The sequence below is a fragment of the Hyposmocoma kahamanoa genome, unplaced genomic scaffold, assembly GCF_003589595.1.
Source record: "Hyposmocoma kahamanoa isolate Upper Pololo Valley unplaced genomic scaffold, ASM358959v1 263, whole genome shotgun sequence".
Lineage (NCBI taxonomy): Eukaryota > Metazoa > Arthropoda > Insecta > Lepidoptera > Cosmopterigidae > Hyposmocoma > Hyposmocoma kahamanoa.
Window position 1 is genome coordinate 3,531,991 of NW_020653766.1, and position 26,581 is coordinate 3,558,571.

Below are 26,581 nucleotides of genomic sequence, written 5' to 3' on the forward strand. Positions count from 1 at the left end.
TTTATAAACACACACAAGTTGATAACATATTATAAAGATAGTTGCTAATATGGCCCGTCCTGGGCCTAGTATGGTATTTTAGACGAGAACTTAAGCTTCTCACATCGTTATAAGGCACCTAAAAAGTAACAGGTATGTTTTAACAAGTTAAAATTACTGTGACTTTTTATACTATATATATTTTAAAAGACCTTAAAAAGTATTAAACAAGTTATAAATCCGTGTATAAATATTGGAGATGCCATAATAAGATGGTTACTTGCAAGTTAAAATTTTTAGTTAAAAATACCAATAAGAAAATGGTTTAAACTTGCAAGTTCTCGCTTACTTTTACCATCCGAGAAAGTAACGAGACTTTAGAAATACTTAAAAATATAATTTACAACTTTAAAACAAATGGCACTTTTGAAAGTGAGCAATATTTAGTAGAATTAAATAGACAGAAAAAAATAATAACTAGATAGTGATGCCGATTCTAGCACTCATTCCTAAAACTAATTATAAAAGTACAAGTATATTTTTCATATTCATAAGCGGACTAAATTGGTACTTTTACAATTAAAAATTTAAAAAAAAGACTGACTTGACACAAGAAGTGCCTAAATCCATATTATTATTTTTTTAAATATATAAGTGCGCATATAACCTCCAATCTCACCGGGTGGAAAGTCACGATGAGGTCGACAATGCCACCTAAATAATGCCTATTCACTGTCGTCTTAAAAGGTCCAAGTTATAACAAAAAGTCTGCAGGCAGGGAATTCTGCTCCATAACCGTTCGCCATATAAATGAATATATACGCACATCAATAATCTCTTCTAATTAAAAAAAAACTTATTTAAGGATGTCTTCCTGTCGCTGCTTGATAAAATACCTCTTAACTTTGTTTCTTGCAGAATATTACACAGGATAATGGCTAGTGTACACCTATTAAGAGACGAGGTAATTAACTAAGTTTCAACTTAATCTATGCGTGTAAACAATCGATTAACAGTTATTTAGTAATCAACGGTTTAGTGGTTAGAAAGATTGAACCAAACCTGTTTTTTGACAAAGTAACAGACCCTACTTAAAATTAAGTAGTTGTAAACTAACCATAAATGAAAGCATGGAAAAGTGATAATTTGAATCTTCAAAACTAATTTAGTTCTAGAAATGTGTAAAGCAGAATCGTTATCACTAAAATAATTATTATAATTTAAAATAAGTCACGTTCTTAAAATATAGTATCCTAATTTCATATAAATATATAGGTTGTTAATAATGACATACGCTGAAAAACTTTTAACAGTAGATACCAATATACAGGGTGACAGGTTGTACGAAATAAATATTTAAAGAGGCAAACGAGTGGCTGGTTCTAATCCGAATATGAAAAAAGAATCGCCCCTAAACATAAGAAAAAAAATATCATGCCATTTTACGAATACTAATTATTTGGGCTACTCTATGAAAGAGAACAGCTGAGTGGTAGGAAATTGAAGTCCGCGTGTCAAGCGCTATTAAAAATAATTAAATATTCCGTTCATTCAAATCGTGCGCAGAGGCAGAGGAGATTTTGGAGAGTATTAGAAAATGTTTGAGGCAGTATTTTCCCTAAAGAAAAATATTTAAAAAGAAGGTAGTGTTTTTTTTCACATATTCGGTATGGGTATCAGGTATCTAAATATTTATCTCGTTCAACCTGTCACCTGTATAAGATCATTGGTTGATACTAAAGAACTTGTCCATAAATGCTTATTTCCAAGGACTTTCTTCTAGTCCTTTCAGCGCTGGTGTTATGTGCTTTGCTAGACAACGAGCTAAATTTTGTCATAGATAAGATAGAGTATTACGATACTGTACTTTGTAGAATACTTTATTTCTCCACCATTATTTGACAAACTTGAGGAGGAAATCCCGGTTCCATTTGCAGGACTAGACATGTGATCCGCGCCTCCAATTAATTTGATTTGACTGGCGATATTGTCGTTTATGCGATTTACCAAACATTTTGTGAAATATCCATATCCACTGACTAAAACACATGGAAAAATTTCTTCGACCCGGTCACAACCATGTTGCACTGTAGCATTGCTCTTACCAACTGAGCCACAGGTCAAGTTACCGAGCTGTTGAAGTTCTCCTGTGTGTTTTTACCACCGGGTCGAAGAAATTTTTCTGACTTCGACATTTATATTAATAACCGTAACAAAACTTGTCGAGTAATTTCACAAAAGTCTCAATAACACATTTGATCAAAAAGCGACATCTACATTGACGCATCTGTAATACCGGCTGCGGTGAGGTTTTTAAAATATCTCTCACTAGATATCACTAGCGGCGACGAATGATTAGTGTTTTTTAAACATCTGAAATAATATGCTACGCCGATTTTACGCCTACCGCACCGCCGAAGTCGAATTTATGATCGTTACACATGTCTAGGTAGGACCAATTTCGGAGGCGACCTGTTCTGGGTGATTTTGGTTGCTGTGGTACTCCATAGTTTAAAGAACTTATGAGACCAGTAGGTCCATTCAGAACTTGACGATAATTCAGTTGTCAACCAATTTCTATTCATTTTTAATCACAACACCCGAATCGAACGTCAAACTGTGGTAATCGAAACCGAACCGAAATGGCGTCACATTATTCAGAACACAGTTATCGAATGAAAAATACCGAATGTTCTATTGTTTACAAAGCAAGAATGTAATTAGGAAATCTCTTATTATTATTAATACAAAGATCGAACACTCAGAAAAAATTCCTTCGATCCGGTCGGATTCGAACCGACGTCTTCTTGCATACCGTGCCAGACGCTATACCAACTAAGCTACGGAACGAACCAACGGACCTCACGAATTTTTCTATGTGCTTGGGTCGTGTCTTTGTACTTGGTCTTTCAACGACTTTTTAGTCGTAGCGCTATCTATGAGAAATCTATTACAGATTACCGACCGGATCGAAGGAATTTTTTCTGAGTGTTCGATCTTTGTATTAATAATTATAACAAATTAGTGGAGTAATTTCACAAAAAATAATTGAATACCAATTCAATAAAAGTTTAATTAAATCTCTTATTATTTTAAAGAAAGTCGGGATTTTGTTCAAGTTTATTAATTTATTTTAATGCAAGACTAATGCATTCCTATATTTTAGGCCTTTAAAGTCTTAAAAATCTATGAAAAGGATTTTCATTTTTCTTATAATCTATTTCACCGACTGACTCCGTAAACGCTGTTGGATAACAATATCGTATCCGAACCCGAAACTAACATTTAACTCAAATGTTCTGAATAGTTCGGAAAGCGCCCTTCGATTCGAGAATGATATCCAATCGGTTAAAATATCGAAAAATTCTGAATCGGGGCCCAGGTGTGCTTATCTAGCATATTGCAATATTGCTTGAATCCACCTCTGGAATTAACGTTTTCCTTAACACCCTATATATGTATACCAAGTTACAATGTCCCTATTCACTATGACGTCACGGTTATACCGCAATAGCGTTACAAGATGACGCAAGGCATGGCGCAGCAGAGGGGCAGACAGAGAGGCACGGCGGTTTTCTTCTCGGAGTGCTTCTCTTTGCTTTTAGAACCGGACTCGTACTCGTACATTCCTCGCCCTGATGCGTACGCGCCGCCGCCTTGCATTGCCTGAGGAACAAATACTGTTTTTTATTGAGGGACTACAACGGGTCAATATACAGCCGAGGCATAGCGAGTGTCTATTACTCCGAGGGTTTATATTGACTTTAAGTCTAGAGCTGAAAACTCTACACTTCGATTGCGAGAAAAAAAATCGTTTTCGCTCTACAACAAAATGACAAAGAATCAGAGTTAAAATTCTGAGGATTTCGCGGTTGTTTTTCCAACCAGACAACAAACGCGCGGGAAAATAATATGGCGCCACCGTCTATGCGGAAAAAGCACGGAACTAATACCGTACTACTGGCTGATTGAGTTTGTTAATTTTTAAGTACTTTTAACTCTGGACAGGACGCACTTTACTTCTGCTACGTAAGACTTGACAATATATGTCGTACTTTTAGAGCATGCGATGTGAAAAGGTTTTTTAAGTACCTATACAGTGTCTAACACTAATTACAAAGGTTTTTACCGCGATATGACGTTTTATTAACGTCTTTATATTCCAAACGCGGTACAGCGTCAAGAGCACGTCAATGTTGACACTTTTTGACATTTTTTTTATTACAATCACTGACTTACAATTATATGGACGTCGGGTCCGCGCTAAAAAGTGTCCGAACTTATAGGGCGTTAAAATCGTATACAGAGCGTCATTCACGCTTTAGTCTTCGTTTGTTCGACTGACAGCGAAGCAAGCAAAATTAGATAGTACTGCGATGACATTACAATTTAAATTCAAAGTTTTAGCTTTTTCATATTCCTTTACATGTCACTACGTTTAAATAGGTTGACTTGGGACATTTTTTTCGTGGTTTTTGTATTAGACCCGTCGTCCATTTATTTGTAAGTCAATGATTACAATGCCAATTTTATAATACCCAGTGACGGGATGAACAAGTCGAAAAAGGCTGCTAACAGATTGACTGTATGTTTGCAGTTAACGCGTGAAGTCGTTATCAACTTCATGGAGTCGAGGTCTCGAATAACGACATCATGCAGTCAAGGTCTCGGCTGCATGAAATTGATTACGAGTTCACAGATTAACTGCATGCCTAACAGTTGCAGTGACACTCAGAGCTTTAAATCGCAAAGATCTTAGGGGCACTGCCACTGCGCCCGTCACCCTGAAATTTAAGTAGACGGGTCCCATGTGTCGCGAATCGCGAATGAACTCTAATCGATTAACACAATCGAGTAAATGTCAGTTATACAAACGATTATGACAGTAGTTTAAAAAAAATGAAAAACGAACGGACGGGGTGGAGCTCGCAGAGTCTGACACGGGGAGTTGGCGTAAAGGCAACGTCGGTGAGTGAACTATTTATTATGCATGAGTTACCAGAATTATCAGTAATTAAGAGGAGAGATAAACCGTGCCTAAATCAGGTGTCGTTTAGTTCAACAGTAACTGACGCTATCGGTTTGTCTGCGGACAGAGTGATGAAAATTCAGTTGTGTTTAAATCTTGCTGGCTGGGGGTGGCTGTAAGGGGAGGTTGGAGGCCACTCGTGGGGTGTTTACCCCGATTCAGTTTTGTAGAATAGGAAATCAGTTAGTTGGGTGCCATTACGCAACTAGGTGTAAAATAATATAAATCAGTTTAGTAATGCATGTGTGCTTCATAACCAGGTATGCTACAGGTTGTGTTTTACCAGTTTAATCGCCATCCTTTAAGTTATTATAGAAATGGCGACACCATGTGCCTGTAATTTTACCAGGACCCTTACGCTTCACGACCGGGATTTGGTAATGCTCACATTACCGTTTGGTGGCAGAAATTGGTAAAGTGGCAGTACTTCATTGGACGAACTCTTTCACAAGCTCTACTGCTACTGCTGTATCGGCGGGTAACCGCTGGCCGCACGTCGTGTCTGATGTCTGATATGATGAAGATGAAGTGCAGTATCTCATATATGTTCAATTCGTGTAATAATCCCTGACAAGCGTAGTATTTTACTTTATTTTTTTTTTAGTATCTACTTGTTTTTAGTTAATATTGAAGTTCCAACTGAAAACCAGCGCTACAGCAGGCGAGCTGTAACATACGCTGAGTTGGATCAGTTTCAGCTTATAGATATTATATGTAATCATTGATTTGTTTTATCTGTTTTGTCTGAATGAACGTTTCTTTCTCTTTATTTGCTATTTTTCTCCACACCACCGAATGGTACAGCACGCTATTGTTAGAGATATTATCTTTATTACAATACAATACAGTATATTTTTGGAATATACAGAGACGTACACACAGGTCAGTTGTTGGCGCGGTACTATTTTAGTGTAAACGAGAGTTGATGTTTACAAGTGATGTATCACTGATGAGTTACCAGAAATGTATGGCCCTTATTTTGTCTCTATTTCTGGTTATTTACTCGATGCATGCATACCATGACGCCTGTCTCATATCACGGATACTCAAGAGGATTGTTAATCGCGATAAAACACAGCGTCGGGTATTTAGTACCTATGGTACACTAGATGTCGCGACGAGTACCAAATAGCTATTTTCGAAACTAATTTGTTTTACATTGACAAGTTTAGTATCTACTTGTTTTTAGTTAATATTGAAGTTCCAACTGAAAACCAGCGCTACAGCAGGCGAACAGTAACATACGCTGAGTTGGATCATTTTCTGCTTATAGATATTATCCGTAATCGTTGATTTGTTTTATCTGTGTTGTCTGAATGAACGTTTCTTTCTTTCGTACTAAAAGTGTAAAAGCGGGGTGTGGGGTGTCTGTTGGGTGTAAGAACTCACGCTGGCCTGGTACCCGGCGGCCTCCTTCTTCTGGAAGGGAACGTGCCCGGGCGGGTAGTAGACGGCGGGGCCGGCGGCGTTGCGCGTGGGCGTGGCCGGCGCCGGCTTCGGGGCGCTGTTGGCCGCGCGCTCGTGCGACACCTCCACCCTGTGCGAGCGCTGCGACAGCCCGTCCGGCTGCGTCGGGAACCGCTGCAGGGGCCAAGAGGTCGGTCTCAGGGTTTGTTGGCAACACTGGTCCTTCGCGCTAGCGTTGGAAAGGACTTTCCGAGGTAAACGATTCTCTTATGGCGAACTGTATACGTTTTTGCAATAAGATGGATTATCATTTCCTGGGTTTAAAACTTATACATTAAAAGTGTTTTAATTGAAAAGTCATATTACAAAATTGAAGTGTATGTTTTAGACTTAGAATAATAACGCATAGAATGGTAGTTTCATATCAAACGAACGGTCACAAGTCAGGCAAAAATCAAATTCATGTAGGCTAGTTTTCCGAAAAAAATAGTTTTAGTTTACCGAAAATTAACCTACTACTAAAAAGTAGTAGGTTAATTTTCGGTTTTAGTGAATATTTATATAAAAATACAAGTTGAAACGCGTTACTTCCTTGTGGAATGCGATGTTAGTATCTATTTTATGTTTGTCTGACGTATTTTTACACTCATTTACCGCACATTTCGTCATTTTTAGCTAAAATTCTTGATCTGTTCGCGGTGCAAGTTGACCTTGAGCACTGAAGGCCCGCCCGCTCGTGTAGGCCCATTGGGCGCGCTTCAATTTGCCTCACTTAGCGTGTGCGGACTAGGTTTCTATGCGTTATTATTCTAAGGTTTTAGATAAAGAAGTATGGAAAGACAACAAGAGTCGAGATTCCACACAATTGTGATTCAAAGTGTATTCCATAGCATTTGAGTTTATGTGAAAAGAGCAATCCCTAGAGTTGCTTGCTCGTTCTTCTCGGGGAGATCAGCGTAGTGAACGAGCAGTCGCTTAAGAAATGACGTTTTCAAGTGTACAAATAGGTATATTGGGCAAACGAAGCGAAGTATTTGTACCCGCGTCAAAGAACATATAGCTGATGTCTAACACTGCCGCGTAAACAAGTCTGCAGTCTGCGAGCATGTCATGGATAAACCTACACATTCAATGAAGTTTGACAAACCCCAGGTCCATGAAGAAAAAGTCCGTTATCTACCCAGGATGCTGCAAGAGGTCATTGAAATTAAAAACATCCTAATTTCAACAGGGAAGATGGTTTCTCCGTACCACCATTTATTGATCCAGTATTTCCAGTGATGACGAACCCCAAACAGACATAATACTGCAGTACTAATTAATATGTTATTCTAATTTTCATTATTAATTAATATTAAATTTAACTTAATAAAAATTCATATTGTTAAAATAAAATAATTTGTAAAACATAATGTAGCGTAAATTGGAATGTTTCTTTGTAAAATTAAAAATGAGTTATGAAAGTTAGTGAAAAAATAGGGTGGTTTGCATTAATATTAGACATAACTGGTTGATGACTGTACCACCTCAGTCAACCGTGACCATGGGACCTGTAAAGGGCCCGAAACGTTTGTTTGAAAAAACAAATATACGCGATTTAAATCGGGAAAAATAGTTTCATTTCCTATATGATTGATTGATTTAGTCGTGTTACACGTTTTTAATGATTCAACATAAGCGACTGCATCAATGCATACGTCGCCGCTTGGCTGCACTAACCCTAACAATTATGGACAGATAAAAAAATAAAAGTAAGTAGGTAATCACAAAATATAAAAAGTTTTAAGTTTCCTTCAACTTACAGCTTCAGGGAAGTCGGCCAACAAATCATCCAACTTCTTAGGCGGCTGCTGCGTGGATGGTGAGGGTGTGGTAGGGCGTGGGAATGGGGCGCCCGCGGGAGGGTAGCGCTCTGTCGTGTTTTGGGACGAGTAAGTTGTTTCTGAGTACTTGTACGAGGTCGGACCCTGGAACAGGTTCTTAGGTTACGTACTATACAATCTCACTTAGGTTTACACGTGGTATACATTTTAAAAGAAAAAATGCTTAATTCATACATACATGCATACATCGAGTATATAACCAGAAATAGAGATGAAATGTCATTTATCGAGTTCTTAGATTTTCGCGATTGTTACACATAGGAAATGAAACTATTTTTCCGGATTTAAATCTCGTATATTTGTTTTTTTTTAAGCCAACCGACGTTTCGGGCCCTTTACAGGTCCCATGGTCACGGTTGACGGTACCACCTCAGTCATGGGACCTGTAAAGGGCCCGAAACATCGGTTTGTTTGAAAAAACAAATATACGCGATTTAAATCCGGAAAAATAGTTTCATTTCCTAAATGTCATTTAATTTGTTTGAAAACTATTCTGCCATATCATTACTGGACAACTGCGCTCCGATTGGCCAGCCCGAATTCGAAACAATTGACGGGTGTCGTCAACTGTTTCACTTCAAATCGACCAGTTAACTTGAGCTTTGCTATAATGGATCACAATTGCATAATTACATATTGAATATTTAATTACCGATGAAATACGATTCCGTTTGTTTTGTATTTAGATGTTTTGCTGTTTTTCTCCACACCACCGAATGGTATTTTTCAATTGCTATTGTTAGAGATATTATCTTTATTACAATACAATACAGTATATTTTTGGAATATACGGAGACGTACACACAGGTCAGTTGTCGGCGCGGTAGTATTTCAGTGTAAACGAGAGTTGATGTTTATAAGTGATGTATCACTGATGAGTTACCAGAAATGTATGGCCCTTATTTTGTCTCTATTTCTGGTGATATACTCGATGCATGCATACCATGACGCCTGTCTCATATCACGGACCAATACTCAAGAGGATTGTTAGCGTCGGGTATTTAGTACCTATAGGTACACTAGATGTCGCGACGAGTGCCAAATAGCTATTTTTGTAACCAATTTGTTTTACATTGACAAGTTGCAATTTATCAAAGCTATTGTAATTTCTATTGATAACAAACAAATCAACTAGATGGCGTTTATTACACCGATTTTTTTAGGAATAATGCCGGCTATTCCTTTATTTTTTTCAGGATTAACGCCATCTACCGATATTTGATAGCGTTAATTCATGAATTGGTTTGTAACATACAGTTATCTACTGCACGCACTGTTTTTTTATAATATCAAGTGTCGGGACGAAGAAGTCGTGCGCCTGATGGTAAGCTACACGCCTGTCCATAACAGTTGCAGTGCCACAGCTTTAAATCTCAAAGATCTGAGGGGCACTGCCACTGCGCCCGTTACCCTGAGACATAAGTTGACACATCCCATGTGCCTGTAATTTCACCAGCTTCCTTACCCTTTACAAAAAAAACCGGAGCACAGTAATGCTGACATTACTGCTTGGTGGCAATACTTCTTTGGACGAACTCTTTCACAAGGATCTCTACTGCACTTAAAATAATATTACAAGGAAAAAACTGACTTCTTACATTCCACATTTATTTACATAATATAAACTTCTTCCAGGTTATTGGTCAGCGCCAACTAGATATAAGACGGAATTTTGACATTTTTCAGAGTTACAATCTGTAGTATGGAGAATAGCAACTTTCGCCAGTTCGGCGTGTTAACGCATACACGTCACTTTTTTTTTTATTAATTTATTTCTGGCCATGGAAACAAAGTCCTTCAGCCGAAAACATAAAAATAAGTATTTCTGTAAATATGGCCGCCACAAAGAGGATAGGCAATTTGAGGCGGCGTGCTTGGATTGACTCGGGATTCCTTAGAACGGGCCGATACGGGTATTTTAGTTCTATACTATATTATATTTATTTATATTACGGGTATTTTAGTTCTATTCTATACTACACAATAGCACTATCCTATTCCACTTTAAACTAGATTTCACAAAATAATTGAAAGTCAAAATAAAAACGACACTTTTCCCTCCAAAAGGTCCAGAGCGAATCCATACACGTCACTCGTAGCGTAGGGTTGCCACAGTATCTTTTTTGTTATTACTATAGGTAGCAAAACATAATTTGAAAAAATTAAGGTTCTCATCATACCATTCCCGTGCTATATACTTAACTTGCCTGCTCGATGGAAAAATCGTATAAGTAATCTTACGTGTGGGCCGTGTCCATTGAGCGAGTCATTGACGGGGATCAGCTTCGTCTCGTTGGCAGGTTTCGGGTAGATAATGCGTTCGTTCGTGTGATCTGTTAATACAATTTGTTGCTTGATAATAACGTTCAGAATTGCATAACGTCAATAATAATCTCAGTATAGAGCGCTAAAAAAACCGACCTCAGAAGTTCCTGGACTTTATTTATTTATTTATTTATTCATGGAAAACCAACAGCTATAAACATTTAGTAAGAAACAGCAATAAAAACATAAAGCCAATTACCGCAGGCTTATTACCGATCTTTAGCGACCAGTCGTTTTAGCAATAGTTGCACGATTATCGCTGTCAAAACATAAATTCGTATTACGGAACGAACAATTGCGACCAGTCGACTACAGCGCCTCCCGCGAGCAACTAATAAACTAAAACTGCATGAAAATGCTTTGACAGAAAGCGACCGGTTGCTTTTTCGTATTACCGAACCGTAATACCAACTTAGCAATCGCGACTGGTAGCAATCGCGTTGCTATTGTACAATTAGCAACCAGTTGCTAAAGTTCGGTAATAAGCCTGCAGGTTTTCACTTATAGGTACAAGTTAGTTAAACACGAGCATTGGACTAATAAAACTAATAAATACAGCAATCCCATACGTGCGTCAACAACCACATGTTATTCAATTAAATTAATCATTATATCTGTTATTTTACGTTTTAGTGCATCAATGTTACAATTAAATATATCTACATCCAGGTCATAGTCGCTTAGCACACCATTTAAACTCCTACTAGCTCTACATATAAAACTATTCTGTCTATAGTTTGTCCTCGCTATGGGAACTACAAGAGGGTGGTAGTGTCTCATGGAACGTGTTGGAACATTAAATGAGAGTTCACCCAATAAGTCAATGCAATCAACCTTGCCGTTTATAATATTCAAAAGATACATTATATCACGGATTTTTCTGCGATCAAATAACGGTAATAGACGGAATGGTAACGGTAATAGACTTACATCTATTTGCCAAGTTTTATAGAAATCGGTACCGGAAAGTGTGCGAAACCTGATTCATGAATATTTACTTCAGGAATATTTACTTCAAATCTAAATGGGACAAATACAGAAGTACCCTCTTTCCAACAAAAAAAAAAGAGTCATGAAAATCGATTCAGAAATGTCGGAGTCACCGCATAACTTACATACAAAAAAAATACAATCGAATTGAGAACCTTCTTTTTTTGAAGTCGGATAAAAATAAGTATAGTTTCACTGTACCCGGCCAAACACTATGAAATCAAAAATATCTTTAAAGTAAATGAAATTTGAAATTTTCACATTGTTTGAATATTAATATCAGCTAATTCTTAAGTAAGATACTTTTGGGGTGGCTCTTTGTAAATATACATTTATCATAAAACAACATTTATTTCAAATACTAGAATTAGATCGAGACAACCAGCAAGAACTAAGCGGGTTACTACCATTGATAAGATTTTGCGTAACTACACATAGTCTTAAATTTCGTAAATAACAAATTTTGAAAAGAGTTGGGTAAAAAATCCGTGCGGTTTTTGCCTCCCTTAAAATGTTATATTGTCTATAGTCTTTTTAAAAATCATATTTTAGCGCGTATTTTAGAATAGGCGGGAAATTTTTAAGTTAAAAATATGTATTGTGGAGCCGTCTTCGCTCCTTTTTTTTAAATAATATATAGATTATAAAATAATATAAGTAGTATTTCAATAATAATTTCTAAATTATTAAAAATGCCTCCCTCTCATTTTGCTGTGCCCGACAGGGTCCATAAATGATCTTTGTATTTTTATAACATCTTGTACACATTATGGAAAAGCAATAAAGATTGAAATTGAAATTGAAATATCAAGTGACAGGATCAACAAGTCGTGCACCTGGTGGTAAGCGACACGTCTGTTTATAACAGTTGCAATTGCAATCAGGGCTTTAAGCCACAAAGATCTTGGGGCACTGCCACTGCGCCCGTCACCCTGAGACATAAGTTGACAAGTCCCAAGTGCCGGTAATTTCACCAGCACCCTTTCAAACCGGAACGCAGTAATGCTCACATTACTGGTTGGCGGCAGAAATAGGTAAGGTGGTACTTCACTGGATGAACTCCATCACAAGGAGCTCTAGTGCCCCTTGAAGTCTTTAGCAGGTCCAGGAGGATCCAGAGATTCCTGGTGAACGGACACCAGCCCCTCATACCATACCATACCGCACGAACTTTTTGGCTAACCCAATATTAGAAAAGTTGGTGAAGAGGTACGAATAAAGCTGGTGGTAATGGATAAGTACCAGAATCTGTAGTGGTGACGTGTCTGTACTCGCGGATGCGCGAGTTGCAGTGGGAACAGTACTGGCAGCCTCCTGGGGAAGGAGATGGTGGTATCTTCGATGTATTTGTTCTGAAAACAAACAAACAAAATTGAATTTTCCGTTTTGTTATTTTTTCGCACTTTTAGGGCGTTTAATGAGCGAAACCGAAACATCTGAACATGTTTTTATTACTGATACAAAGATCTAACACAAACAAACAAGATACAACACAAAGAATAAAGACAACAAAACACAAAGAAGAATTATAGAAATACTTCCATAGATTTTTCATAGATGGAGCTACGGCTAAAAAGTTGTTGAAAACCAAATACAAAGATCCGACAACAAGCACATGGAAAAATTCGTGAGGTCCACTGGTTCGTTCTGTGGCTTAGTTGGCATAGCCTCGGCGCGGGTTGCTAGAAGAGTGGAATAATTGCACAAAAAATAATTGAATATCAATTCAATACAAATTTAAACAAAGATTAATTCCTTCGATTTGACTGGACCTAAACCAGCGTTTGTTGCTACACTAGGGTCGCCACCTTTACCAACTTAGCATCAGATCGAGTGACAGATTTTTTGCCGTTTGCCGCATTACTGCCATTCCGCTAACACTTATGGGTCTCGGTCTCCATAGACTCAACTGCCATTGGAACTAGATTTATTACAATATTTCAATGGAGTCTCAATGGAATTACCTACGGTTTCAAGAAAGTTAACAGAATTGGATTCCAGATCATTCTTTTCTTCTTCATCATCAACCCATTGACAGACGAGGGTTGAGGCCATAGTCCCCCACGCTGGCCCAGTGCAAGTTGAGAACTTCACACGTTTTCCGAGAGTGGTCAACCTTCTTGAACTTGCAGGTTTCATCACGAAAAGCTCATGATACATTTCAAATTAAATTTTGCATATAAATTCCGAAAACGCGCGACCCTCCTGTTGAGAGGCAGTAGGTCGAATCGTTAGGCTACCACGTAACGCGAAAACGCAATAAAGACGAGCTTTGAATGCGCTTCTCGCGCACGTTTGTACTTCCGACAACAGCAACAGTTGCAATGCCACTCAGAGCATTAAGCCCCAAACATCTGAGACATAAGTTGACAAGACTCGTGTGCTACAGGCACTTTGGAAAAAATATATAATAAAATTGAGGTTATACACTAATTACTACACGGTGTAATCAGTGTATATCCTTCGAAACCGGAACGTAGATACAATGACGAACATATAAGGTGAGTTTAATTATGACTGCCCTCCTTGGGAGTATGATACGCGTTTGTTTAAAAAAAATCTATTCACTCTAAACTCTAGCTAACCCTAAGTTTTAGCTCTAGCTTTAACTGTAGCCTAATTATCCCAGATCAATTAGGTGTTATGTAGGTCATTACTCTAGAAGTCGATATGTCCATGCGAGCTTGTGACAATGCGACCTCTTTCATTGTCCTCTCACCTTTTTATGACATTTTTCTCTGGTTCCTGGCCATTTGAAATTTTGAATCGTTCTCCAGTTCTTTTTCTTTGTCATTCTTACTTTGCTTCATTCCATCGTCACTTCCATAGAGGGTATAACCACTACCTTGTCACTTCCATCGAAATTCTCGAAGAGAAAAGCTTTGTCCTTAATTTTCATCTCAGGCCCTGATCCATAACAGCAGTTTGTCGAAGAGGTTCTTCCAAAATAAATACCTTGCTGCTGCCTTAACGTTGGCGGTTTTGACCAATATTAACTGACTGCATTCCTCTAAACTGACTCTGGCCCAAGCCTACAGGACGCCATTAAGTAAATAATGATAAAATTTAAACCTAACTGCTTATAAAGCCGTCGTGAGGCGTTCGAGATGTGGTGCTACCGTAAAATGCTACACATTAGCTGGACCCAGAAAGTTCCCAATGTGACAGTTCTTCAGCGCGTTGGGAGGGACTGAGAATTCTTGCAGACCGTCAAGAACAGGAAAGTTGCGTATCTTGGACGCGTTCTGCGGCATGAAAAGTAGCGACTTCTTCAACTGATAATGATGGACAAGATCGAGGGTAAACGACGGAAGAAGGAAGAAGTCGTGGTTGCGCAACATGCTCAACATGGGAATGGACGAATATTGCCAGCGTAGAACTTCTGTTTCGCTTGGCTCAGGACAGTGAAGAGTTCTGCAAGCTGACGGCTAGCCTCCAGTAGTGGAGAGGCACTACTTGATGCTTATAAAGTAGCAATAGACGTTTTTACGAGTACAGGCCCTTTTGGGGTACGTGTCTACTTTATATTCATCCATAAGCATATCCGTATGTAATTTAAGTTAGGGAGTGTTTTATAGAATTGTGTCTGTGTTTTTATACCACTGTTTTTGTTACAGGCTTTCGTTCTCCTTTCCTTATCTTTTCTTTGTTTGCACATCTATAATAATATCTTGCAATAAAAATTATGTGGATAACCTTCTCTTTAATTTGCCAAGGCTAGATTACAAGCTAAAGGATCCAGAAGCCAACTTACGTAGAGCGCAGATTCTCGTGTGAGCTGACATAAGTATGCTCGTGGTCAGCCAGCGGCGGCAGCGGCACCGTCGTCGGGTCTTGGTCGGCAGGGACCTCGTACGTGTACGTCTTCACTGTCGTCGTCACTTTATTCATTGGCGTGCTCGAGCGAGAGAGCTGGAAATAGACGAAATGTTACAAAGCCCCCGAAGATCCCAACAACTGTTGTACTTGTTGTTGTTGGAGAGTTATAATAATAAAATACAACAATTAATCATTTTTGAGGTGATAACGTAATAGAGTATGAGACGGATGGTTTTGCTGCCATCGTCCGGAAAAAATCGGCATCCTTGATGCGCAGAGTGCGGGACAGCCCCGACAGCATCCTACAAACTGTAGCTGGTAGAATTACCTCTCCCATGTAGCAATGCTTCATGTGGAAGGTTTGAAATCATCAAATCACCTAATCAAAATGATATATAACTACTGACAGCAATTGAATTAATCTTTTTTATAACAACTTTTTTTTATTTTACAAGTAAATTTTGGAACAAACTATCAAAAACAAGGACAAATTGAAACAATTATTAATAAAAAAGAAGTTATTATAATATAAATGAATACATCTGTGATAAAAATTTGGTGGAATTACATAATGAAAGACATTAATAGAGTATTTAGACTAATTTAGAATGTTAAAATATTTTCATTATGTTATGAAATCTCCGTTGACATTTAGTTACTGGTCTAAAAATTATATTACCTATTTTTATTTTGTAAGAAATGGCCTCTCCACCCTAAAATGTGTGAAATGTTAAAATTTTATAAATATTATTATTATTTTGAATGAATTTAATGCATGTATTGGAATTGTTTGATATTATGTATTTTGTTGATGCAAATATATTAATCTGTTACAAAAAATCCCACTGCAATTTGCTATGCCCTTGGCGTCACAAGATACTTTACTATAGTCTACCAACTTAAATTGTATTTAATAAATTATTTGACTTTGACGAAATTTTCAGGGGCCATTTTCGCAAAACTAGATCATATAGGTTGACACAGTTATTGCTTATGAAAATGTTACTAACAATTTATATGGGTCTATGCCTGAAATATGGACGTAAATATCTTAAAATACTCATGAAAAAAATCTTTCTACAAAATATCAACGTTTTTTGGATACGTTTTCTTTGTCAAGAATAGCACGAAGTCCTGCACTACCAACGTGCAATCCAGTGGCGGATTTGCAGTCTTGACCGCCCTAGGCCCCGGGCCATGAAATCAGTACCAGTCGCCCCTTTTTCAGCAATCATCGTATACTGGTGGACTACATAATGAATTTACTGATTTTTATCGAAATAGATTCAGAAATTTACCATTTAATATTTTTCTAGAACATTGATTTAATATATCGCACTGCTATTACATTAGTGTTGTAACTCAAAATTCACGTATTTTTTATTCAAGATTATACCATGAATGTAAAATTTGAGTATCTACACGTCAATAAAACCGTAGTTAGAATATTGTAAGAAACAATGAAAATATATCTACTTAACTCCAAATGAGACAAACCTTATGTGAGCTAGTTCTGGACAAAACTGTCATTACTCAGTTCCCTTTTATTTTTAAATATATTTGGCAAGTACAAAATTGTATACATTTCAGTAATAAACTTTGACTTATATATCATTTTTTATAATCTTTCACGAGAAGTGAGTAATTTGTTTTTCATTGATTCTGAAAAATACACTTTTTGTGTTAAATACACTATATTGTATTACCAATGCAATATCTCTGTTAGTCTACGGGGCGCACGCCAGTAAAGCGCACAGCCGGCAAGATTTTTTCCGGCATCTTCAACATTTATCGTCATATTTCAGCCAACTTACACAAAACCTAAATAAATTATACACTTAAATCTTCCTTATGAATCACTCTGTCTATTGGTGGAAACCGAATGAAAATCCGTTCGGTAGTTTTTGAGTTTATCGCGATCAGACAGACAGACGCGGTAGTGATAATATGTAGTGATGTTGTGATTATACATTATATTATAGATATATCTTACCGCGCTGTTAATATAATAGTGTATTAACTCAAACTACTAAACTATAGGTTATAGTTTAGGTTACAATTTCCTACTTGCGATATATATTTAAAATTAATAATTTCATATTTTTGAATAAGGATTATTTTGGCCAGAACTAGCTCACATAAAGCATGTCTCATTTAGAGTTAAGTAGATATCTTCTATTTTTTTTTACAAATTGTAACTACGGTTTTATTGACGTGTAGAGAATCAAATTTCACGTTCAATAATGGTATAATCTGAAATTTCACATATTTTTAATTATAACACTATTGTAATAGCAGTGCGATTATCATACATAATAAGTACGAAAGTGATTTAGGAAGATTATTTTTATACGATGCGGTGCATGGCCTTAGGTCAAATCCGCCACTGGTGCAATCCTAGGCTACGGTCGACTTTCACCAAGATACGAAAACCGTACATTATCTGATAAAGACTTACAGTGCCGGTGTTCTGATGACAATGGTGGCAAGTGGTGGTGGACGGTAGCTGAAGAGTCGTTGTGGTCACTGGTGCTGGTACTACGCGCGACTCTGAAACGAGCAATTAAGTGAGTACAGTGGCGCTGGCGTAGCGTTGCTCACTCTATTTTTAACCGACTTCAAAAAATAGAGGAGGTTCTGAATTCGTCTGTGTGTTTTTTTTTGTATTTATGTTCCGCGATTACCCCGCTATTTGTGAGCCGATTTTGACGATTCTTTTTTGGTGGAAGGTACCTCATTATTGGTCCCATTTAAATTTTAAGAAAATATTCCACCTCTAAGTGTGGCAAACTAGGTAATGAATCCGGTTTCGCGCACTTTCCGGTAACCGATTTCAATAAAACTTGGCAAATAGATGTAATTTCGCGAAGTTTTGAAGTCGGTTTATTTATTACTGAGATTACCACGATTACACAGTATAGTTCGTTCGGGCAGGCGCGGCTCGATTGTAATAATAATAATAATAATAACACACACACTCAACATAGGGAAACCCTGTGTCGCGGGTGCCATGCACACACACATAGACAACCATTACATCCAAACTCACGAGAGAAATAAATGTAGGCCATACAAATATTTCTCTCAGCCCGGGAATCGAACCTGGGACCTCTGCGTGGCATGCCGGGATGGCAATCGCTCGGCTACGGAGGCAGTTGTGTATTTATATTCGCCTGCCTTCGCCACATTTGTGTTGTTCATTGTTCAGAATATCGTTTTCTCGGTTACGAAATGACATTTTTCAGAAATAACGTTTGGTCGAAATTTCATAACCTCGAAAGTAATTTTGAGAGGAAAATGTTTTTTCTTTTAAACCTAACTTAATACCTACCCAACCGAACCTAATCGTGTCTTTGCGATAAACATTTTATTTTATTTTATTTTCACAACATATCCTAAAAGAACAACTGTTTCGTTATAATTCGGTTTTCGATGCAATGAAAATTCGAACAAACGTTGTTTCGGACAAGAAAATTTTCGACTTTGTGATAGTTTATCCTTTTTCTCAAATTAGTGGAATTTATTTTCTAATTTTAAGTAAAAACATAATAATTTTGACTAGTTAGGGCTGGCCGCCGCCCCCATTGCTGTGCCGCCTGGGGCCATGGCCCCCTCTGCACCCCTCATTACGCCACTGATGTAAGCCCTCTGCAAATTAAAAAACTTCGATTTCCATGGAACCAACCCGTTTTTTCCTCCCGGTACATCTCCTGGCGCAGCTCCGCGGCCCTGGTGACGGTGGGGGGTGGACTGGAGCCCCACGAGGACGTCTCCACTCTCTCCTCGCGCTTTAAAGTTGAGTAGCCGCTAGATGGCGCTTTTATTGGTGTGCTGCGAAATGCAAGAACGCAAGATGAGATTTCTTATTTGTTAAGAAAAGTTTTCTTTTATACCGTCAAGTGACGGGACAAACATGACGTGCGCCTGGTAAAGTACACGTCTGTCCATAACAGGTTCCACTGCGCTTGTCACCTTGAGACAGTCTCATGTCCCTGTAATTTCACCAGCCCCTTATCCTTCAAAATCAGAACGCAGTAATGCTCATATTACTGCTTGGCGGCAGAAAGAGGTAAAGTGGCAGTATATCCCTAGATGAACTCTTTTTTTTTTTATACATGACAGGCAAATGACTCCACTCCACCTGATGTTAAGTGGAAAGTGATATCCAAACGCGAAGGAACCTAGTGCAGCGATGAAACCCTCACTGCACTAGCCACCTCCACCCTGCCTGCCTACAATATGCCTCTTCACGCCTCGTTTGAAGGACCCCATATCATAAGGAGCTCCACTGCAAAAGCTCTATTGTTAGGAGTCTATACAACCTCAAATGGCTTTGGTTGATTCTGCATAACATTGAAATTATTGAATTTCAATTCACTTTTGAAAAAATACATTGTAAAATTGAGGATTTACACTATCTACTATACGGCGTGACAACACGATTCCTTAAAATTTTCACGGTAAAAAAAAACACAAATTTACCTCGAAATTTTACAAAAAAAAAACACACAGCTAAATAATCGAACACGCATAGTATACGATATATATTTTGTGTTAATGTCGTTTGTAAAAAAATTACCTAATTCTGAAATTAAGTCCCTGCCTCTCGACTCGTGCAATAGAACCGATTTAGTACGGGAAAAAATTTGAATTAGAACTAAATAAGATATTAAAAAACCGATAAGAGGGGGTTGTAGATCTGTTTACGTTGATCCCAGATGTCGATTACGTTAGTAATGATAAAGAGGGCAGAACTATATTTCTTTCTCTCCTTTCAAGAAATGTTGTCTAAAGAGTTCTGAAGTCTTTTTAACGGACTTTAAAATGGAAGATATAACAGGTGCAAAGTCCACTGTTCACCAAAGCGGAGAAGAAAATATAGATTCAATAAATATACATATAAATTGAATGGGACCTGTAAAGGGCCCGAAACGTTAGTTTCTTTGAAGTAATAAAAAATATAGTTTCGTTTCGAGACATAGTTTCAAGTTTACGTACCCTCTCTTGTAGTCAAATGAAGAGCTTTCAGCTGTATCTGAAGTGTAGCCACCTGTAATGAGAAAATAGTTACTAATATACCAAGTGTTTTACTTTTATTTCGTTGGTTGAAAGCATCGAGTATGTAACCCGAAATAGAGAAGAAATAAGGGCCATCCATCCCAGACAGCTCATCAGGCAAATGTACCATGTATCACTTTTAAATATCAACTCTCGTTTGCGCTGAAATCACAAATTAGAAAGCTGAAATAGTACAGCACCAACAACTGACCTGTGTGTACGTCTCCGTATATTCCACAAATATTCTGTGTTTATTGTAATAAAGATAATATAAAAACATCTAATTAGAAAACAAACGGAATCACATTTCATCGGTAATTAAATATTATAGATGTAATTTTGCAATTTTCGTCCATTATAGCAAAGCTCAAGTTAAACTGGTCGATTTGAAGTGAAACAATTGAAGACACCCGTCAATTGTTTCGAATTCGGGCTGGCCAATCGGAGCGCAGTTGTCACAGTAATGATTTGGCAGAATAGTTTTCAAACAAATCAAATGAAGTTTCGTCTCTTTTTCTGGTTATACACTCGATGGTTGAAAGACAGCCCTGTACAAGAAGATAAATATGGTAACTCTATACAAATGTAGCGACGCGGCTTGTATGTGTGTTCACTCGCCGCGCGCCGTGTACGGACGAGTCGCGCGAATAAAGTGCACTCTACATTCTCGTCGAGAAATCCCGATCTCGGTCTCGCCGAGACAGGGCGAGACCGAGAGTGGCTCTCCACATTCTCGCCCGCACAGTTGTCCGTTCGGTAGTGATACAAAATGGACGTGTTAGATACGTCTGTTGCTGCAGCATTATGTGCTATAGCATATCACTTTTTTTTGTTAATTCGAGAAAAAAAAACTTATTAAGAGACGTTGGAATAGACGCAGAAGGTGGATGACATCAATATATCGCAACAGAACACAGCGGTTGCTGCCGGCGGACTGCCGTGACGGGAATGTGCAGGAAAGGGTCTCGCGCAAACACAAAATTACACGAGAGCCCTTTGATTCGGGGTCGAAATAGCGACACGAAGTGGAGACCACACGAACTTGGCGAGACTTAAAGAATATGGTCACTACACTCTCGTATTTGGCTGTTCTCGCGAAGTTTTGGCAAGAATGTGGAGCGGGCTTAATGTATACGGCGAAAGAACTTCTGAACGCTGGAATAATGTAATTCTTTAACAACCACTAATATAAAAAAGTAAACTTAAAAATTACTTTGTAAACTTTGTATTGTTTGTTATTGTTTCTAAATGTATTTATCCAATTTCTTTAGAATCCTTTTGGTTAATGATAGATCAATTATTTCATGCACTTAAGTATTAGCAAAACTTTTCTGTTATCAAATTGAACATATGTATTGTATACATCCAATTCGCATTACTACGAACCTTAGTGGTTTGAAAATGCGACAGAAACATTGTTGTTTATTACGTTTTAAAAGATAACAAATTTAAAAAAAATTGCACAATCTGGCGATGATTCAAAATCAAATATTATCCATACGGTAACATAGCTCGACGGATTATATGGGCTCATCCTCCGATGAAAGTGCACAAAAATTTCAAGTATGAAGTTTTTTTGTATTGTTTCAGAATTTTGCTAATTAACTACAGTATTGTCAACTCTGTTAATGTAACTACACTACACCGCCTCCGTGGCCGAACGGTTACCATGCCGGACTGCCACGCAAAGGTCCCAGGTTCGATTCCCGGGCCGGGAGAAATGTTTGTATAGCCAACATTTATTTCTCTCGTGAGTTTGGGTGTAATTTGTGGTTGTCATGTGTGTGTCCACGGCACCCGCGACACAAGGTTTCCCTAGTGCGGGGCTATGTTGAGTGTGTGCGTAAAAAAAAAAAAAACTACACTACAACAAGAATTACAGGTTGTTAGTATTGTGTTCATTTCAAATACTTTAAGCTATTATTGAAGCCTTGAGCTACTTTCTTTTTTGTTTACTTTTTACTTGTTATAGTTTTGCTCGTCGAATATATAACCAGAAATAGAGACGAAATAAGGGCCACCAAAGACTTTTAAATATTCTTCTGTCTTCACGTACCTCTATTATCTCATATCCAGTAGCAAAAACTGATCCAGTACTCACTCTTATAAAGCTGCCTTTCTTGGTCTTTCTGCAAATCATCTAGCAGTGAGTCCAGTTCTTCCACATTCTGCGACAGCTCCTTTGTCGCCTTTGATGACTTGATTTTCGAGTAGCCTGCAGGGTAATTAGAGGTCTTGGGTACAGTTATTACCACCAGTGGGAATATTTTAGCGATTTATCTCCATGATATGACGCTAAAGGCATTAATTATTACAAGATCGAACACTTAGAAAACATTCCTTTGATTCGGCTGTATTCGAACTCGTCTTCTAGCAAACCGTGCCAGACGCTATGCTACTGAGCCACAGAACGAACCAGCGAATCTTACGAATTTTTCTATGTGCTTGTTTTGGACTTTTTTGCCTAATTTTTTTTTTTTGATAATTTAACAATTGTTAATGGATTTTTTTCATATGAAATCCCGATACAATACCATATCTATAGGAGTTCAAAGACTCCGTTCATAATCATTTAAACAACATTCACCACTCGTCTTTATCTAAACCTACTAGAGGTATTCTGAACCGCACCCGTATAAACGTACAGCAAGATGAAGATCATATTGAACATTTTATTGAAACATTAGTTCGATTGAGGTAACAAATTGTACGAAAACACATTTCATGAAATTTCACCATCTTCTGCTGACCCGATTGTTTCTTCCGATAATGATTCTTACAAGAAACTGAGTTGAGCAGCATAATTCGTTTTTATGATACCACATGACACGAACAAGTCTTACGTCTGGTGGCAAGGACTTGTCAACTTATGTCCCAGGGTGATGGGCGCAGTGGCAGTGCCCCTCAGATCTTTGTGATTTAAAGCACTGAGTGGTACTGCAACTGTTATGGACAGACGTGTCTCTTATTTCAAGGTGTGCGACTTGTTCGTCCCGTCACTTGATCTCACAAAAAAGGAGGTACGCTTAACAATGCGTAACAAACACCATCAAAATTTCTCAAACAACCCTTTTTTGAAGTCTATTAAAAAAATGCTGTATACATAAGGTCAATGGCTGTATTTACCTGGCGTTGAACTACTGGTAGTCTCATAATTGTAAGTCCTGGTGCCAGTAGTACCAAAAGAGGGCAGCTCCCTCTCTTCCCGCTCATAGTAGTACGAGTTGCTCTCGGAGTTTTTCGGTGTTGATTTTTTAGGAATGGTGTACTCCTGATGGATTTAACAAAGAGTTAGCATATCACTTCTTAGAAAGTAAGGCCGTTTTTTGATTTGTCGGCGCAGTAGCGGTATGGCCTCGGCACGCTCGGTATACGCAGTACCGAAAAGTTTACCGAGCGCCAATGTGCGCTTCCTGATTGGCGCGGTTTGAACAGGAGTGCGATGGGATCGTTTCGGTTTACGATATACCGCGTTAACAATTAACAATTGCAAGGCCACTCAGAGCTTTAACCCTTAACACGTTCGTCGCTGTAGTGGGTCAAAATGACCGCCATCTCATCTACCTAATGGGGCCGTAGGGGGGTTAAAATGACCGGAACGACGCACCTAACTTTGCGATGCTCATTCACGCTGCAGGTGGCAAACGCTACGTATTTAGCCACATAACATAACCGGTGTGGCTTTGACGAACTGCTGTTGCCAGTTGGTTTTTAGGATTTTTGATGGCATACGTACTTTCTAAACTAAGAGGAAAAAAGTATATATTATATTATAAAAGTATATATATTCCAATAAAAAAATACTTTAATTTCAAATTGGACTTAAAGGCTACAAAGTAAGCAAAAAAATAGTTAATGTGAAACATTGACTTACAAATAAATGGATGACGGGTCTAATACAAAAACCACGAAAAAAATGTCCCAAGTCAACCTATTTAAACGTAGTGACATGTCAAGGAATATGAAAAAGCTAAAACGTTGAATTTAAATTGTAATGTCATCGCAATACTGTCTAATTTTGCTTGCTTCGCTGTCAGTCAACCAAACGAAGACTAGAGCGTGAATGACGCTCTGTATACGATTTTAACGCCCTATAAGTTCGGACACTTTTTAGCGCGGACCCGACGTCCATATAATTGTAAGTCAATGATGTGAAATATCAATCTTAAATAAAAGACACGTCTGTTTTAGGTAAACATCGATCGAACATTACGTGTGCATACCCAGCCCCGCATTGCGACTGACGCGGCCTAAACGTAATAATTATAGTGTTTAGGCCACGGCGGGTTGAAATGCCAGGCACTAAATATAATCCCAAACTATAACCAAATAATGAAATATCGCGAAAAAATTTATTTACGTACACAAATGAGCCCAAAAACAGTCATGTAAGCCATTGTCATTATATTGAACATTTTTGAAAATTCTAGTCGGCGACGAGCGTGTTAACAGAATAAGAGTTGATTATTTGCCACCTCATTAAACTTAAGTAATCGATTAACTTGAAAAATGTCACTACATTTTCAAGTTAAAACGTATAGTGGTAAAATATTTACCACCAAAACAAAACTTGATGTTACCCTTTTTAGAAAACTTAGTTATGGAAAATGCATCTACGCCTTTACTCTCCTCAATTACCAAGCAACTACTGCAAGTTAACGGGCATTGAGACTTGCGTTTGTTTATGGGTTAACGTTAAGATCTGTGGGGCACTGCCACTGCGCCCGTCACCCTGAGACATAAGTTGACAAGTCTCATGTGCCTGTAATTTCTTACTTCTGAGCATTGACTTACAAATAAATGGACGACAGGTCTAATACAAAAACCACGAAAAAATATTTAAACGTAGTGACATGTAAAGGAATATGAAAAAACTAAAACGTTGAATTTAAATTGTAATGTCATCGCAGTACTGTCTAATTTTGTTTGCTTCGCTGTCAGTCGAACAAACGAAGACTAAAGCGTGAATGACGCTCTGTATACAATTTTAACGCTCTATAAGTTCGGACACTTTTTAGCGCGGACCCGACGTCCATATAATTGTAAGTCAATGCTTCTGAGGTACATTATTCTTTTAGTAGCATTAGAACTCCTTGTGAAAGAGTTCGTCCAAGCAGTAATGTGAGCATTACTGCGTTCCGGTTTGAAAGGGTGCTGGTGAAATTACAGGCACATGGGACTTGTCAACTTATGTCTCAGGGTGACGGGCGCAGTGGTAGTAAGATCTAAGATCTTTGCTATTTAAAGCTCTGAGTGGCACTGCAATTGTTAGGGACAGGCGTGTCGCTTACCACCAGGCGCACGACTTCTTCGTCCCGTCATTTGGTATTAGAAAAGAAATCTAATCAATTGTGCATTAAAAGTACCTGAAACTAAAAACGCGCTAACTGAACCCATTGCCGAGTTCCCGAGAAATAAAACTACTTATATTTGGTGCGGATGTGCTGTCACCTCACCTCAACAGTATGCAGGTCCTTCCGATCGTACTTTCCAGTGGGATGTTTCTCCTCTTTGTACTCATAGTGGTACTCCCTGGTCCCAGGTCCTGCTCGTGAGAGGGAATCCAGTTTGCTGCCTCGCGGTATTAACTCGGACTTTAGCATGTCTGGAAGGAAACGAAAAACGTTAGACACACGTTGATAGGCTATATAAATCTGTAATATATTTCTCATAGATGGCGCTACGACTAAAGAGTCGTTGAAAGACCAAGTACAAAGACACGACGCAAGCACATTGAAAAATTCGTGAGGTCCGATGGTTCGTTCCGTGGCTTAGTTGGTATAGCGTCTGGCACGGTATGCAAGAAGACGTCGGTTCGAATCCGACCGGATCGAAGGTATTTTTTCTGAGTGTTCGATCTTTGTATTAATAATTATAACAAACTAGTGGAGTAATTTCACAAAAAATAATTGAATATCAATTCAATAAAAATTTAATTAAGCTATATAAAATTATCAATATTAAACTACATATAAATAATTGAATATCATGGTGGTCAAACATTCTGACATTCAATAAAAATTTAATTACAGTTAATAGCGACATTTCTAGCCGGGGCTGGTAGCTGTAAAGGTAAATGGATGACGAAATA

The 26,581-nt window shown here is 38.1% G+C and overlaps 1 protein-coding gene across 1 annotated transcript in view; it reads right to left on the reverse strand.

Moving 5' to 3' along the window:
- Nucleotides 1-3,145: 3,145 nt before the first annotated feature.
- LOC113228957 (proteoglycan 4) overlaps nucleotides 3,146-26,581 on the reverse strand; it is a 26,284-nt gene continuing 2,848 nt past the window's right edge. The window contains exons 2-13 of the mRNA XM_026462400.1: nucleotides 25,947-26,095; nucleotides 23,617-23,761; nucleotides 22,592-22,705; nucleotides 20,431-20,482; nucleotides 19,118-19,263; nucleotides 17,891-17,982; nucleotides 15,368-15,525; nucleotides 12,856-12,965; nucleotides 10,540-10,631; nucleotides 8,218-8,382; nucleotides 6,398-6,589; nucleotides 3,146-3,645 (exon numbers count right to left, since the gene is read on the reverse strand). Of these exons, the coding sequence (XP_026318185.1) occupies nucleotides 3,496-3,645; nucleotides 6,398-6,589; nucleotides 8,218-8,382; nucleotides 10,540-10,631; nucleotides 12,856-12,965; nucleotides 15,368-15,525; nucleotides 17,891-17,982; nucleotides 19,118-19,263; nucleotides 20,431-20,482; nucleotides 22,592-22,705; nucleotides 23,617-23,761; nucleotides 25,947-26,095 (1,565 nt within the window). The 3' untranslated portion in view covers nucleotides 3,146-3,495. The remainder of the gene's footprint in view (nucleotides 3,646-6,397; nucleotides 6,590-8,217; nucleotides 8,383-10,539; nucleotides 10,632-12,855; nucleotides 12,966-15,367; nucleotides 15,526-17,890; nucleotides 17,983-19,117; nucleotides 19,264-20,430; nucleotides 20,483-22,591; nucleotides 22,706-23,616; nucleotides 23,762-25,946; nucleotides 26,096-26,581) is intronic.